Below are 15,327 nucleotides of genomic sequence, written 5' to 3'. Positions count from 1 at the left end.
CAACTCAGGTTTTGTATAGGCGAAGCCAAAACCCGACCGATCTACGTCACAGCGACCGATCTACGTCAGATCACAGACGGTTGCATTCTGTTACTCAGCTGGTACGATGCAAAGACAAAGTAATTAACACATAAAACACTCAGAGACTGCAGGTATGGCTGTCCTGATATATGCAATTGATTTAGCTAATGTTGCTGTTGTTGCTAAATTCAATAAATTCGAGGGGGCGGAGCTTCAGCTCCTTCAGGCAACACGTCCCCCCAGTCTCAAGCACAGTGATTTTCTCACGATTTCAAAGCCTAATTTAACATACTTTTCATACTGTTTTTTTTCATTCGAATTTGGATGGGTAGTAAACCACACATTCTTCTGTGGTGTGATGAACTTAAAAATCATTTTCAATTCTAAGATAACAAAATTCTTATTTGAACATATTCTGTCATGATTGATCAGTCATTCATCAAAGGCAGTTAATGACTTTTCTAGTTATAAAACGAATAGCAGTGCTCCTACACTTTCTATAACTTTTGTACCCTCTCATTTTGTCATTTTCTTTCTCTTGATAATATTCTGCATTTTTAATATTTGATGATCGCTAGCCAAGGGAAGGCACGGCAACACAGAGACAGATTCTCTTCTCGCTGCCCTGTGCTTGTCATGGTAGAGTCCACTGGGAAGGAGACCTTTTTGAAATATGCATAAGAAAACCATTGTCCATCTGCTTCTCAGCTCAAACTGAAGTGACAAAATGTACACTGCAACACACTTTATAAAACATGTTTGATAACATGTTTGTGGCATGTGTCCATTTTACTGTACACTGTCTGTTGTTATAAAGATCTTTTCTTGTCCATCCGCTGATGTTTTGCAAAGGTGGATCATCTGCATACCTCACAGGTAATGGAAGTCTTTTATATGCAATGTAAGTTCAGTCATCCCTTTAATGGAATTGTTGAGTGCTGCAAAACAGTCCCATTGTGCACTCTTGAGTGGAGTAGGAGACAAACAAGCAAAGGTGGCTCTGCAGGGGAATTCACAAGACAGGTGATCTTTGTTTAGCCTTATTTGTATTTTTTTGATAATATCAGCAGTTTTCAGATCAAATCTTAACAGCTTTGGAGGGGTGTCTTGTGCTACATTGGAATTTGTAATGAACCGGTGAAGGAATACATTTGAAAGTCAACTTGGTTGGACACTGAGAGGTGAACGTTTTCTGGAAACTTAAAACTAGGCTACACCAACTGGGAGGTTGCCCTGAACTTGTAATCGTTTGTTGAAAGAAGATGAAGCAATCATGTAGCTCACAAGACAAGACACTGAAGAAGGACAGGGTAGCATGAATGTTACCTGACAGTTTACACATTCTGGCATTTAAAACAAAGATAAATATGGAAGTCAAGTTTGTTGCAGCTGTTTTTGTCTTAGTTTTTACAGCCAAGGTGGTAAGTTTTATTTTATTTCATAATGACTATATGAATGCACAATGTGCATTCTTTTTTAAAGATGATTGACTAACTCAACAGCTTGATTTGATTGTTTCCAATTTGTTTGTATTGTATGATACATATGTATCATACAATATAACATCTGTTGTCTGTTTTGGAATATTTTGAAAACAAGACAATTGGCCTTAAAATGCATTCTAATTATTAAATGATATTAAATGAGGATAAGCAGGTACATGAATGTATATATGAATTTAAACATGAATTACACAAATGTATCCAATTGTCCACCAGGTGCAGACCACACACGCTGACTGTTCTATCGTCATTCATTTGCTGGAGAAAGAGGAAGAATGCAAACTGAAAAAGAAAACCACCAATGCTGTGTTATCAACAACAGCCCACAATAAGACTGCAGGTGGTGCAGCTTCAGGATCATTTTTAGCATCTCAAACATTTGAAGCTTCTTCGTAGTGTTACGTGGTCTGCCTCAGAGCCGACTTTGCTTTACTTCAGGGTTGACAGAAAAATTCATTCCTCATTTGTAATGCTTGAATTGTGTCCTAAACGTCAGGCTGTGCGGTGGAGTGGGATGCAGTGAGCTGTTGGCCTGCAGCTATGATAGGGGAGAGTGTCTCTGTCGCATGCCCTCTCCCACTGTTAAAACCTGATTCTCCATCAGGTAAACAAGGCTTGTGAATCATATTATGTGCTTTAACAGGAATGTCGTTTTGTTTATTTCTGTAACTCTTTACAAAACTACAAAATGACATAAAAAAAACCTTATAAGCCTTATAAGACAGTCCGATGAATTTTAAAGTAAAAAAGCTTCCTTTAGACAATGAACACAGTGAAAACTAAGATGTGACACCATACCCTTAACAGCGTTTTCCCTCCAGTTCTCATCACACGGAACTGCACTCTCCGAGGGTGGAGCCAGCCGAGCCTGCCGTACTTCACAGCCTGTTACCTTGAGGATGGTAATGAGGATGAACACACAGGGGATGAGGTAGAGAAGAATTCATACATATAACCTACATATTTTATGACATTTTAAAATGGCAATAAACATTTCATTAAGTGCATAGCAAGGGAAATGGATATATGTTCTTTAATGAAAACCAAAATGATTAACCAAAATAATTTTGAGACCAACTGCAGATAAATGGTGACCAAGACCAAGTAGCTATACACATTCTGTTTGTGGTTCCACAAGATGTCCCCCATGTGTTATCTTTATTTGATTTTATTTCCATGTGATATAATTTTCATCCTGGAACATTTCACTGGCTGTGTTTCTTTCTAAATAAAACATTCTTTTTTTTTTTTAAAGCAAAATTACTTTGCCACTGTAAAGCTGATCTATACCATTGGATATGGGGTCTCTCTGGCCTCTCTCTTCATGGCCATTCTGGTCTTCTGCATCTTCAGGTGAATAAAATAACATGCAATTTATTGTACATTCACTATACAATACCTTATATACAAGTGTATTACTCTTGTGATTAGGGTAGGTGTAAGATGAATGCATATAATCAGTGTACCAGTATCATGGTCTTCTGATCATTACACCTGATTCCTACAGGAAGTTACTGTGCACGAGGACATATATCCATCTCAACCTCTTCTCCACCTTCATCCTGCGAGGCCTTGCCGTGTTTGTCAAAGACGCTGTCCTGTTTGCAGATGAGAGCATGAACCACTGCACTGTCTCAACGGTACAGGAACACAATAATAATTTCACAAAGGAAGTAGGGGAGATAACAAACTTTTAATAGATTTAGCAGTTGACGTACTTATTCATTTTATGCAGTTAACGTTAAAGGAAAGTGTTTTATCATAACGTGATAATGAGTACACCTAATTTCAGTACATACATTCTAATCTGTTTCGGAGAACTCACCATGCTCTGTCCATTAGGTGAAGTGTAAATCGGCAGTAACGTTCTTCCAGTACTGCGTCTTGGCCAATTTTTTCTGGTTGCTTGTGGAGGGCTTGTACCTCCAGACTCTGCTTATTTTCACATTTGCTCAGAAGAAGAAGCTCTTCTGGGTCTACACCGTCATAGGCTGGGGTATGGGTGTTGTGTTTTCTATATTTATTCATTTAGCAGATGTTTTAATCCAAAGTCATGCAAAATAGTAAGACCAGAAGTGCACAGTTCTAATAGTTTTACAGTGGCCACATTTCAAAACCAATAAATTCAGGATACTCATAGCTTTTGTGGAAACTGATTTCATCAAACTATTTAAATAATCTAAAATATTTCTTTAACCCCTTATTGGGGTTTACAGTGCAAGGAACAGTTTGCATGTATTGCTTTTTTTCCTCCTATGTAAATCTAAATTATTTTTTCAGGTACACCGTCCATAACTATTATAATTTGGGCCCTGCTGAAGAGTCAATTGGATGACCAGGGGTATGTGTTTAGTGGATATCTAACAAACTGTACAGCACTTACCTGTGACTTGACATGTGTTGTAAACCTGCATAAAACATTGTAGTATCCAGTGTAGTGATTTGGGTTTGAAACATTTGAAACATAAATTCAATTGAAGAAGAAGGAAAATTAGTGAGACGTGAGTGTCATAAAGATTGAAAGTGAGTTTGTGAGTGTGATCTTTCCTCTGTGTTGACACAGGTGCTGGGATGACTTGGATAGCGCCCTCTGGTGGATCATTAAAACACCCATCCTTCTATCTGTCTTAGTAAGCCCTGTACACCTTGTATTTCAGATTGCTTTTACTAATCGTACTTGACAACAGGCGAAATCAAGAAAATAAAAAAACTAACTTCTGTGTTTTCTATTTGTGGTATGTAGGTGAACTTTGTGGTGTTCATAAATATCAGTAGAATCATTATTCAGAAGACAAAGGCTACTAAGTCCAATGGAACTGAGAAGCCACCGTATAAGTAAGATTACCATATAGGTGCAAAAATTGGGGGAATGAATGAATGAAATCAATTCTACTTTCAGGAAGTCTTGAAAGTCGAATTTCTTTCTACGGAAGTTCCGCCTAATCTTCTCTCTCTATCTTGTTCTCCATGTTGCTTCCCTCTGCAGGAGGTTGGCACGATCTACCCTGCTGCTCATCCCTCTGTTCGGGGTGCACTACGTTGTCTTTGCCCTCTTCCCTGAGCACGTTGGCGTTGGTCCTCGACTCTACTTGGAACTTGTCTTGGGCTCTTTCCAGGTGCAGTAATTTTCAAAGACTGGAACTTCAAAAAGTATACTGTATGTCATGTGTACAGTGACATTGATGTGAGCTAAAATGTGTTTTTTCCCCCTCATTTTCAGGGATTTATAGTTGCATTGTTGTACTGCTTCCTAAACGCAGAAGTAAGATACGAGGTACGAAAAGAAATTCGAAAAGTAATGAAAGGATGTTGGTCTCAGGAAGAAAACAATGCCTTTAATCTGGCAACTCAGGACTATGTATTTTAGAAGAAATCTAGATTAAGGGTAGGTCCTCTCAACTTGTTCATAATACTAAAAATATATTATATCCTCAATGCATGCACATAATGTCACCTTTACAGATACAAAAAGTTCACCTTCATGTGTAAGCTTACTTGACATTGGATTAGCTGTATATTTACAATTGTTTACATGTAAATTACTTCAAAACATTCTATACATAAGTCAATTGTAAGGTTTTAATTAATGTGGCTTCTAACCTGATTAAGTTTTCTGATGTAACAAGTTTTTGTAAAAAGTTTCCTGATTATTATGAATTTAGTGTGTTATAATTACTTGCCATGTTTTTAATTTTGACCAGAGGATGGCACTAGTAAGTCCCTAAAGTGAAGTTTGTGGTTTTTTAACACCTTAACTTTTCAAACGTTTTTTTCTTTTTCTTCAGCTGTTCAACCGACTGTTATACTAAATAAAACACTTTTGAAACATAATTTGATATTTACACTGGTGTAATGCCTCAAGTGACTCGTCATTAGGATCAGATTTAACTCTTTCATTTGACCCCTGTCACTGGTTTAAAAAAATCTAACTTTAGTCTTAAAGGTCCAATCATACCACACTTCAATTCATCCCTTCCCAGAAGCGACTGGTGATTCGGCGACAGTAGGCTGTACAGCAACGTTATCAGAGAGCTCGGGCGCGGGATTAAGTTTCTGCTCAGCTGTTTTATCTCAACACAAGACGGTAGAACAGAGTGGGAAGAAAGGGTATATGGTGGGCTGGAGTGGCTGGAAATCAAATGACATTTTTGGGTTTAATTGAAAAGGCGACATTTTGTTGGTGATGGCCTATTAGGCCCATTCTGGTCTTCCCTCAAGCATCATGATAGGCTACGGAGAAAGGTGAAAACAGCTGTGCAGTTGAAATGGCATCAAATGTAGCCTAATATTACTTCTCATAAACAACTTAAAAGTGATGCTACGAAGATTGGGATTAATAAATGTGTCTCTATTAAATGTGACACGAGACTGTAAAATACATGCTTCACCATGAGAAATATTGGAAATTTGCGCTAAAGGAACAGCTTGTTCCAAGAAGCAGACGACATAGGCTAGTCAAACGTTTGTAATCACAGACATCATATAATCATATTACGCACCTTGGAGCCAAATATAGCATTTAAATGGATAGGATTCCGCGCTCAATCGAATTGTAGCCTCAGAGATATAGGACGGGCGCAATGTTTTCTCCTCTTTCGCTGATCCTAATGCGTTTTCTCACCTGTCAGTTCATGCGCAATGAACTGACTCGTTTCAATCGGTGTCCTATTGTGGAGATGCATGCGCCCCACAACGTTAATTAATTCAATAATTTCGGATGCTTTATTGCATATTTTCTTTCACAAGTTTGTAGGTCGGTGACATGTTCGTTTTACTACAAGCTGTAAATTGTATACATGATCCTAGCTTATATCCTATCCATACAGGCATGGATTACAACTACGTAAAGTTATATGGACATAAAGTAAATGACTGTAGATTATCCTTAAAAATGCATCAAATAAAATGTTGAAGACAGTAATGCAAAACAAATTGGTGCACATTACAAACTTCACAGCCAATAGACGACGTGCAGACCGAACTAGCTGGGAATCCGTGCAGGGCTATCCAACTTCTACATTTCGTGTAGGTCGTCAATTTTCAAGCAATACCTTTCACTGAAAACCACTTTTCCTAAGTAGAACATTTCTTACACTTTAGTCCTAACTTTAAACCGACGGAGATGTACCATGGACTTGATTACAGTGTGAGAACCACAGTCACACTAGAAGTGTCAAAAGGTTTTGACATGATGATCCTACCTGAAACAAATCTCAGGTTTCATTCCGCACACCCCTGCGTCAGCAACAGCTGTCTTGGAGCTCGCCTGGGCTCCAGAAGGGGACAATTAAGTCCTCAGTACAAAGTTTGACGGAAGACTTGAATTTCTGTGGAGTTTCTCGAGTTTTTGGAAATACATATTTATTTTACTGTGCAAGGTAAATCATGAGCTTTCTTTTACACTGTTTTGTAATGCCATATGAGGGTTAATTTTTGGCTTGAGGAGCTCTGCATGGCTTTCACATTTCCCATTGTCAGGTGGATAGGACAACAGTTCAGGGAGGTTTGCCATATTATTTGAAAGCATTTAAAAAATGTACCTCACATTTTCAGGTTTAAGTCATTTTTTCATTTTTTAATTTGTGTCTGTTTACCTGAGATGTGTACGTACATTAGCTATAGATTACATTTTATCCCAGATGTACTTGGGGTGAATTGTTTTCATGAAGTGTTTTATATGATAATAATATAAACATTAGAAAATCTACTAATCAAGTAATACTTGACACCATTGCAGCCCTTTCTGCATTGATAAGTGGTAACTGATTGCTGTTCCACCAATTAATTAAATGAAAGAGTTAAATATATTTTTTCAAGCGTGTCACTGTTTAGTCAACGAATGGCCCATTCTACTAAATATATAAAACCTGTCCTTTGACCTCAGGCCAATGTCGGACAGGAATTTACCTGTTTTCACATTAGGCTTGTATTTGCAATGGTGCTTTTGTAAATCCGTGTAGCTTATTTATTGATGATTTACTGATGTCAATAGTTTACCCTAAATAATATACTGTAAGTGTGGTTTTGATGTTTGAAATTTAAGCGGGCAAATGTATGTGGTTTGTGTGTGCACTGTATATTTGTGTGGTGTGGTGTAGTGTGTTTGTGGACTGTATATGTGTGGTGTGTGTTGGTTCACTTATTTGTGTGATTACTGTATGTTTGTGTGCATATGTGAGAGTGTGTATGTGTGCCATTACAGATGTGTTTCACCCACCTGTTAAATGTTAAAACAAGGTTGCAGTGCTCACAAGCATTACAACTAACCAAACTAAAGTCAGTTCTGCCAGTAGACAGTGGCTTCGTCACAAGCACAAGCTTAAAGTCCGAAAGGCCCTTTATCCAGGTTTTCCTCCCTTTCAATCCCCTCATCCTTCCACAAGGGGACAGTTTATTTTTAACCCGTTTCGTCATGTCAGGCAGGCAGGACATCGTAATACTGTGGATGCTCAGTGGTACCACCCTGTTCCTCCACTCGCTAATCCATGTTGCCCATATCAGAGGTGTGTGGGGGGGATGGAGACAGCCAGACATGGGCTCTGTTCCCTGAACACGCGGGTAGTGCTGGAGATCAGGTGGTGATCTGCCGTGTATATTAGTGCTTGTCAGCAGTATACTGCTTCTTACGCAACCAAGTTAGACGTCTACAATGGACTCCCAATGGATTGGGCCTTGGCTAGTATAATAATACTGGACTACAAAGGACTCCCAACGGATTGGGCCTTGGCTAAAAATAATACATAAACTCAGTGTTTATGTTTATGTAATTGTTTTACTTGTACAACTTCAGTTTGAGAAATGGGAATGTTTTACCCATTTAAAGGCAGTAGACGATTTTGAAGAATATACCTTTGCATAATTTGTTCAACTCCGAAGCAAATTAGTTTACTCATGTACATTTTGTCCAGGCTTCTATCATAGTGTGTGCTACTTCTTTTGTGTTTAGGTGGAATTACTCAAGAGTCATTAAGTTTCTCTTATTTGATGCAGTATTTGCTGATTTACAACAAATAGCTTCAGAAAAGTGTCCAATATTTGCTTGTGTCAGCAAAAATGAATCTATATGAAAAAGAAGGGTTTGTCGGGGACTCAAGATTGAAATAAAAATGTTTTGTTCTTGAAACCCAATATTTTGATCAAAACTAGCCTAAGATGTATGGAGACACACCACCAAGATTTTGCTTGTATGCAGTGTTGTGTGTAATGATGTTCTCTATGAGCGTTTGTGTCTTTCTATGCCTGTATGTGTCGCAGCTGAGAGCATCACATGGTCTTGGACACAGAAGGTGTTGGTTTTGGGTTTCTTTCACCAAGGACGATCATGTGATTTCTTGGCAAGGATTTCCTCTTTTCCATCGAAGGCAAAAGGTGAAATAAGGTTAAAGCCAATTGTGGAATTTTCCAAATTCTACTGGCTTGCCCCTAATTTTCTTGCTCCATATGCTTTTTCATTTACCACTATCCCCCTCCAGCCATGATCTTGCTTGACCCTGTGAGAAGATCATGTATCACATGAGTCATATAATCATGTTGTACTTAATGTGAAACAACACGGACATCCCAGTTTGTCTTCTCTCAAAAGGTACCGTACATGAGAGACGATTGTTATGTCTATTCATTTATTTGACCTTTTTCATAAACTAGTCTCCTGCTCCCATCCAGAAGGACTTTTTTCTTTCAAGAAGCATGGATTAGACTTAGGCCTATGGTGTACGGAATCTGAAACCAGCTCTAAACTTTGGCTCCTACACCGTGTTCCATATGTACATAGGAATATGAGAACATTCATTTGGTGCAAACAGTTTGATGACAGCTTTGCCAATGATTCACACTTAACCAGTTGAGTGAAGCTCAGCAGTGAACCTAACCTGTAATCATGGGATACATAATAGGTAATACGTTATTTATTGTCTACATTAGGAAATGTATTGATTTGAATGTTGAGGGGAAAACTATATCCTGATCAAAAGATACAACTGACCAGTTGTCTTATGTGATGGTTTCAGAGAACACGGAAGGGATTTACGCCCAAAAAGATGCCAGATTCTTCCTATATGTTTTGCCCACCATTATTTGATAAAGCAATTCCTGACCGACAAGAGATTCCAAAGTTCTACAAGGATAGCACAATTATTTACATTTAGTCATTTAGCAGATGCTCTTATCCAGAGCGACTTACAGGGACATTCTCCCCAAAGCAAGTAGGGTGAAGTGCCTTGCCCAAGGACACAATGTCATTTTTGCACGGCCAGGAATCGAACCAACAACCTTCTGATTAATAGCCCGACTCCCTAACCACTCAGCCATCTGACTCCTGAATTATTATTTCTAACAAATGGCGCATTTACAACTCTAAGGTAGAACTTCAATGTCACGCAAATGCTTTTTGGTGGCGCATGAATAGAATTATGAAGATTTAATCAACCTCATCATGTTCAATCCATAATCCTAGTAATTTTTACTAATATGTAGTTATTTGATGCAATTTGCAAGCTTCCTTGTGCTTTATCATATAACATTTACAGATTTCAATCAATTGTCCTACAGCTAATGCTAAATCTGATAACAAATCACAATTGTAGTACAATTACATTGTGTTTAGGTTGTCACAGCCTCTGTATTTTATTATTGAAACAGCTTAAGGATTATTCCAGCTATTCACAGGGTCTAAGAATGCAGTGACAGAAGTATAACACACGTCCCGTGCTTGATCACACCAGCAGGCACATAGTATGTGTGAGAATTCCACTGATGGTTGCTGACAACCTATGTACGTTATGGCTCCCTTCTTGTTTGGCCTATCTGTCATTTTATGCTAAATGCAGGCACAAACTGTGGACTTCCTATACCTTCTTAACAATTTTCGGTTTTTGGTTGTTATTGCATTTTGTCAATATTTTGGATCTATATACTTATTTATAGTATGTAATTATTTAAGGTCATTAATTCATCAAAACATTTTGCTGTTGACATGCACCTAGTCAAAGTTTTTTACTGATGCTTTAATGGTGCAATTTCCTCTTAGGGATCGATGAAGCTATCTAATGATCTATCAATCCTATAATAAATTATTTTATTTGCCTGCTTTATGTTAAAGTCTTTCTGAATAATGGCAGCAACAATTTAAACAGACAAAATATTTCCTGTAGTATGGATGACATAATAATTTTGGACTTTATTAAGAATACAAATATAAAGATGATGTAGCAAAAATTGTATATGGAAGGGGATAAAAACATAAGTGTGGTCCATTAATGCAGCCCCCTATAGAGTTAGAAGTACAAGGTTAACTGGTGGGTGACACGGTGTTGAAGAGAGTCTGGGAGAGAGAGGCATGAGATTTGACCCCGTGAGAAAATGAAAGAACAGGGGCACAGCAAATGTCATGGGGACGTGTGGATAAAAGCCCTTGTTTGCTCTGTAGATCTGTCGTTTACAGCTTACCACATTCCAGGCATGGCTTACTGTATAGCAAGGAAATTGAGCTGTGTGTGTTGCAGAGTTATCCACATGGATATGTCCTGTTAAAGTGTTGGTTAGCTCAATTACCAATATTTCTGATGGTACGTTTCATGTTCATGTGGACTGCATTGATAAGCAGTCTTAACAAAGCCCAGTGAATAATGATGAAAATATCTCCAGTCGAAATGGAAACGGGCCAGAACTTTTTGTGTTGAGGAGTTCTCAAATCTAATTGACAACATTGCTTCATAAGACATTGTAAAAAATCAGGATTCAACAGCCCTAATAAACCCAGTTCATACTGATCTTCAACTCGACACACTTGTATGATTCCTGTCGTTGTGCCATTAACCCAACACTCTGTAAGTTAGTTTCCGGGTAGAAATACCAGCATCCACATTCCCTGACCGGCTAGAGTAACGCTAGTGGTCTATATTTCCCCTTCCATATCCTCAACCGGAATGTCACATGTTGAAATGGACGGGTGGCCTTCATTGACATTCACAGTGACATATATGTGGATGTCTGGGACGACTATAGAAATCTCTCCCTTCCTCTCCCTTCCTCTTTTTGTCACCAGACCTTAACAGGACAGCCTTAAGAGGTCAAGCCTGGCTTTTAAGAGGTGATGGAGAGGTACCAAGCTGTAGACTGGTGATCATTCAGGTCCAGTTTAATGCCCCGTCTAAGGTACTGACTGTTGTTTTTAGATTCTGGTTTCTGAAAGGGATTGATAATGAACTGGACAATGTTCTCTCAGACATTCACTGGCTTGATTCATCTGTTTGATGCCCTTTTTTCATTTTAAGAACTGAACCATGTGCACTTGGCAGCAAAAAGCTACACGTCATGAAAAGTAATAAATCAGTAAAGTTCAATGTAATGAAATGACTGAATAGCTAACCCCTATCCCACTTCTTTCTCACTTACAAGACAAGACAGGTCACTCTCTCCCAGAGTCTGGAGAGATCAGCAAGGCTACGCAACTAATGCTGTGACATAATGCAAAATAGGAAATGTCTTCAATAATCCCCAGGGAAACAAATCTGTCTTCAGGATGTGTATTTTAAGGTTGTCCATCCTTCACTAGGAAAGAGGGGCCCCTTGTCCACATGGAGGATCTTCTGAAATGGGTGATGGGGGTTGGGTATGTGTGTGTGTGTTTCGGGTGGCAGGGTTTGGAAGATGAGGAGTATCTACTCCTCCAGGTGGTCCAGATGCTTAATGCGTAACCAGGATCGCACAGCATATTCTTTGTGAGAAAACACAAATGACTAAAAAAAACGTACAAAACGAAAAGGTCCAATGAATATATTTGTCCTGAAATGTCAAATACGGACCAGAGGTGTTGTTGAAGGGATGGGAGGGGATGTGTGGTGGACGGGGTGAGAGAGGTGCAGGACAGAGAAGATTTCTGAGTGGTGTGAAAGGGGGATTTAGTGCTCTCGGTGTCATGGAGCATGGGGAGGGAGGGCGGAAGCCCAGTGGATTTAGCTCAGTAAAATAGAAGGTGGCAGAGAGTGGAGTTAGCCGCAGTAAGTTAAGTTGGCATGCCGGCCTGTTTATCGGCGCGATGTGAGGGAGAGAGCGAGCACCAGGCCAAGGAGGAATGAGCAGAGTCATCGGGGTTCTGTAACATGATGCTCGGACATGATTGCTCGCGGCAGCTGGGCAGCACTCGTATCTGTGTGTGTGACTGTGTGTGATTATCTGAATAAGTGTGCTTGCATGTAACCATACATGTATGTGTGCATGTATCACGGTCAGTGCGTGCGTGTGTGTCTTGTCGTCACACCTTCTAACCAAACCTGCCTTCTCAGTGTCTCCTCTCTAAAGACCTGAATCAGACTGTACACCGTATAAATGCATTCTTCCCAAATGCCTGGTCATTTATAGGCTGGTTTCTGAAAGAGTCTACCTAGCATGGAAACTCTTTTGTACTAATGTTCATACCACATCAGACTTATCACATGAATGTGATGAATTATTTATGGTTAGATCCACATTAAGTTGTGTTCACTTCTACGTGCCCAAGTAACCCTGAATCTATGACTTCCATGGTATTTGGCACACTTTTGTATTTTGCAGTGGTACATTTTCCAACATCAATCTCATAATGTCCAGGAAATCAACCCAGACATTATGCATCAAACTTATTTACAACTCATTTTGGCTCGTTTTCCTGTCCAAGATATTGTGTTCTGATTTTGAACCTTGTAATTTAGTCATAAGCACAGTTCAAATGAATGTAGGTTTAATGTATGCTGTTCTCTCAACTACCTGGTGTATATAAACTAGCATCACACCATTTGTCACTGGGACCTTATCCTATGAGAGACGTCATAGTTCTTCCCCGCAGAGGCCTCATAAAAGATCCCCTTTTCTCATGTTTACAATAAGGTGTAGAAATATGAGATGTATCTCAAACTTGATTGGGTGGATGTGACATAACCCAATCAAGTTACATTTCTACAGTTTGGGCAAAGGCATCAAGAATACTCGATAGGGCTTGAATGATGGCCAAGGGGCTTTTAGATAGCGATTAGCGTATTTCAAAATAAGTGTGCTAGCGGTTACATCAGAATCCTAACCTTAGTTGCTTCAGAGAAAACAAATCTGTCTCAACTGGTTGCTAAACATGTAGAGGAGTCTTGTAAGCAATGCCAGTTGGCTGGAATATCAGCCGTCTGGTAAGCTAATAAGTAATATGATGTTCATGAGTAATGTCAGGGTTTCTTTGGTACTGTGGGAAAGTATCCTGTTGAAGCTCCAGAGCTGGTCCGGAGTGCGGCTTGTCACTTTGTCATTACCTTGACACTTTTATGTGGGTCATCTCCTCTCCTACTTCTAGGGGTGGAGGGCTTTGGGGGTCTCGGATCATTACAATTACACAAACATATACAGCAAGTCTCACACGCCAAGATCACTGTGCACATGCATGTCTATCATACCATCAGGCATCTCGAGGACAGTACGCTTTTGTATAGAAACTTGGTGTACTGAGTGTGAAATATATTTTTTCGTAATACTTTCTGGACATTTTGACCACTCGTTATCTGCCTATTGTTAGTTTGACTCTGTAAGGTTGGTTTGACTACCTTACCTTTGTGCTTTTCCCTTCTATTACAGAAGGAAAGCATGAGCCACAAAAAACGACTCGAGTCAGATATTGTGCACACATGACGGCCTGATCAGGGCTCTCGTATAGGTTTTGGAATGCTAATGAACAAGTATTGCAAATCTCGAAATGCATCCCCTGATCTCTGTCCCGACAGGTCAGTCTAGAGAGACGCCAGAGTGGTGGTATCCCTTCGCAATGCGAAGATGGCCACCCTGCTCCCTCCCACAGGCAGCGATGCGTTCCGCCGCTTCACCCCGGATTCGCTGGCGGAGATCGAGAGGCTCATGGAGAAAAGGAAAAGGGATGCGGAAGTGAAGGGTTACGTCGACATGGGGCCCTTGGCTCCGAGCAAGGATCTGGAGGCAGGCAAAAGCCTGCCCATGATCTATGGAGATGCTCCCGCAGAGGTGCTCAACACACCTCTGGAGGACTTGGACCCCTTCTACAAAACACAGAAGGTCCGATCAGGTCACCAAGTAAAGCAGTATTGCTTGGAAATAAAGTTTGAAAGCTTCTATTTCAATCATGATACATGTTACAAATGCAACTCCAATGGGGAAAATGTCTGCTGGGAAGATTAACTGACTGTGAAATGCTTTCTCAGTGCAAAGTAAAAGCAATTTACCCTATCAGTTTCTAGAGATGGACAGCAGTGCAACCATGACAGTTTGTGGTATAGACTGCCAACCATGTCTCTGTTACATGACAACATGGAACACTTATTCATTAATTTCCATTAACTGTATGTCATGTGTATACTGTATGTAACTGCATTACTGGAGTGAAAGGCATGCTTTATGGGTCTTAGTATTTTATGATGTGATGTTAACCATTTAAATATCTGTGTTGCAGACTTTCATTGTGATCACCAAAGGAAACACAATCTTCAGGTTCAATGCTGAACCAGCTTGCTACATTCTAAGCCCCTTTAGTCTTGTTAGAAGAGGAGCCATCAAAATTCTCATACATTCATATCCTTTTTTAAACTAAAACTATAGTGTGGAGGGGTGGAAGGGATTATTTGAATTGTGATGGTCTTGTTTAAATTGACAAAAGCTGTATGTTTGGTCACTACATATTCTCAAATTAGCCTAATGTAAATCAAGATTTTCATTATTTCCTATAATTAGATAGATGTGCTTAGCCGTCTCACCAACTAAGAAACAATGGGGCTGTTGGTATTTTTAATCAAGCTTCCAACATTTACCCTTGACTCAATAT

The 15,327-nt window shown here is 39.4% G+C and overlaps 2 protein-coding genes across 2 annotated transcripts; both read left to right on the top strand.

Annotated features, from left to right (window-relative positions):
• Positions 1 to 1,388: 1,388 nt before the first annotated feature.
• Positions 1,389 to 4,890, top strand: ghrhr2 (growth hormone releasing hormone receptor 2). The gene is made up of 12 exons (XM_067245149.1): positions 1,389 to 1,442; positions 1,740 to 1,863; positions 2,020 to 2,127; positions 2,345 to 2,454; positions 2,779 to 2,876; positions 3,031 to 3,163; positions 3,366 to 3,519; positions 3,804 to 3,864; positions 4,087 to 4,153; positions 4,267 to 4,358; positions 4,510 to 4,639; positions 4,744 to 4,890. Exons 1-12 carry the CDS (start codon positions 1,389 to 1,391, stop codon positions 4,888 to 4,890), a joined length of 1,278 nt encoding a protein of 425 aa, XP_067101250.1.
• Positions 4,891 to 6,661: 1,771 nt separating this feature from the next.
• On the top strand, positions 6,662 to 15,096 carry LOC136950705 (sodium channel protein type 4 subunit alpha A-like). Its single transcript, XM_067245148.1, has 3 exons — positions 6,662 to 6,901; positions 14,261 to 14,564; positions 14,959 to 15,096. Exons 2-3 carry the CDS (start codon positions 14,310 to 14,312, stop codon positions 15,094 to 15,096), a joined length of 393 nt encoding a protein of 130 aa, XP_067101249.1. The 5' UTR covers positions 6,662 to 6,901; positions 14,261 to 14,309.
• Positions 15,097 to 15,327: the final 231 nt, after the last annotated feature.

Source organism: Osmerus mordax, chromosome 10 (genome assembly GCF_038355195.1).
Source record: "Osmerus mordax isolate fOsmMor3 chromosome 10, fOsmMor3.pri, whole genome shotgun sequence".
Taxonomy (NCBI): Eukaryota; Metazoa; Chordata; class Actinopteri; order Osmeriformes; family Osmeridae; genus Osmerus; species Osmerus mordax.
The sequence above is the reverse complement of the archived record's forward strand: the minus strand, read 5'-3'. Positions and strand labels throughout refer to the sequence as shown.

Coding starts and splice junctions, on each gene's coding strand:
- ghrhr2 (XM_067245149.1), top strand. CDS start 1,389: ATGGAAGTCAAGTTTGTTGCAGCTGTTTTTGTCTTAGTTTTTACAGCC. Junction 2,128..2,344: donor AAAACCTGATTCTCCATCAG/GTAAACAAGGCT, acceptor TTTTCCCTCCAG/TTCTCATCACACGGAACTGC. Junction 4,640..4,743: donor TTGTCTTGGGCTCTTTCCAG/GTGCAGTAATTT, acceptor CCTCATTTTCAG/GGATTTATAGTTGCATTGTT.
- LOC136950705 (XM_067245148.1), top strand. CDS start 14,310: ATGGCCACCCTGCTCCCTCCCACAGGCAGCGATGCGTTCCGCCGCTTC. Junction 14,565..14,958: donor CCTTCTACAAAACACAGAAG/GTCCGATCAGGT, acceptor TCTGTGTTGCAG/ACTTTCATTGTGATCACCAA.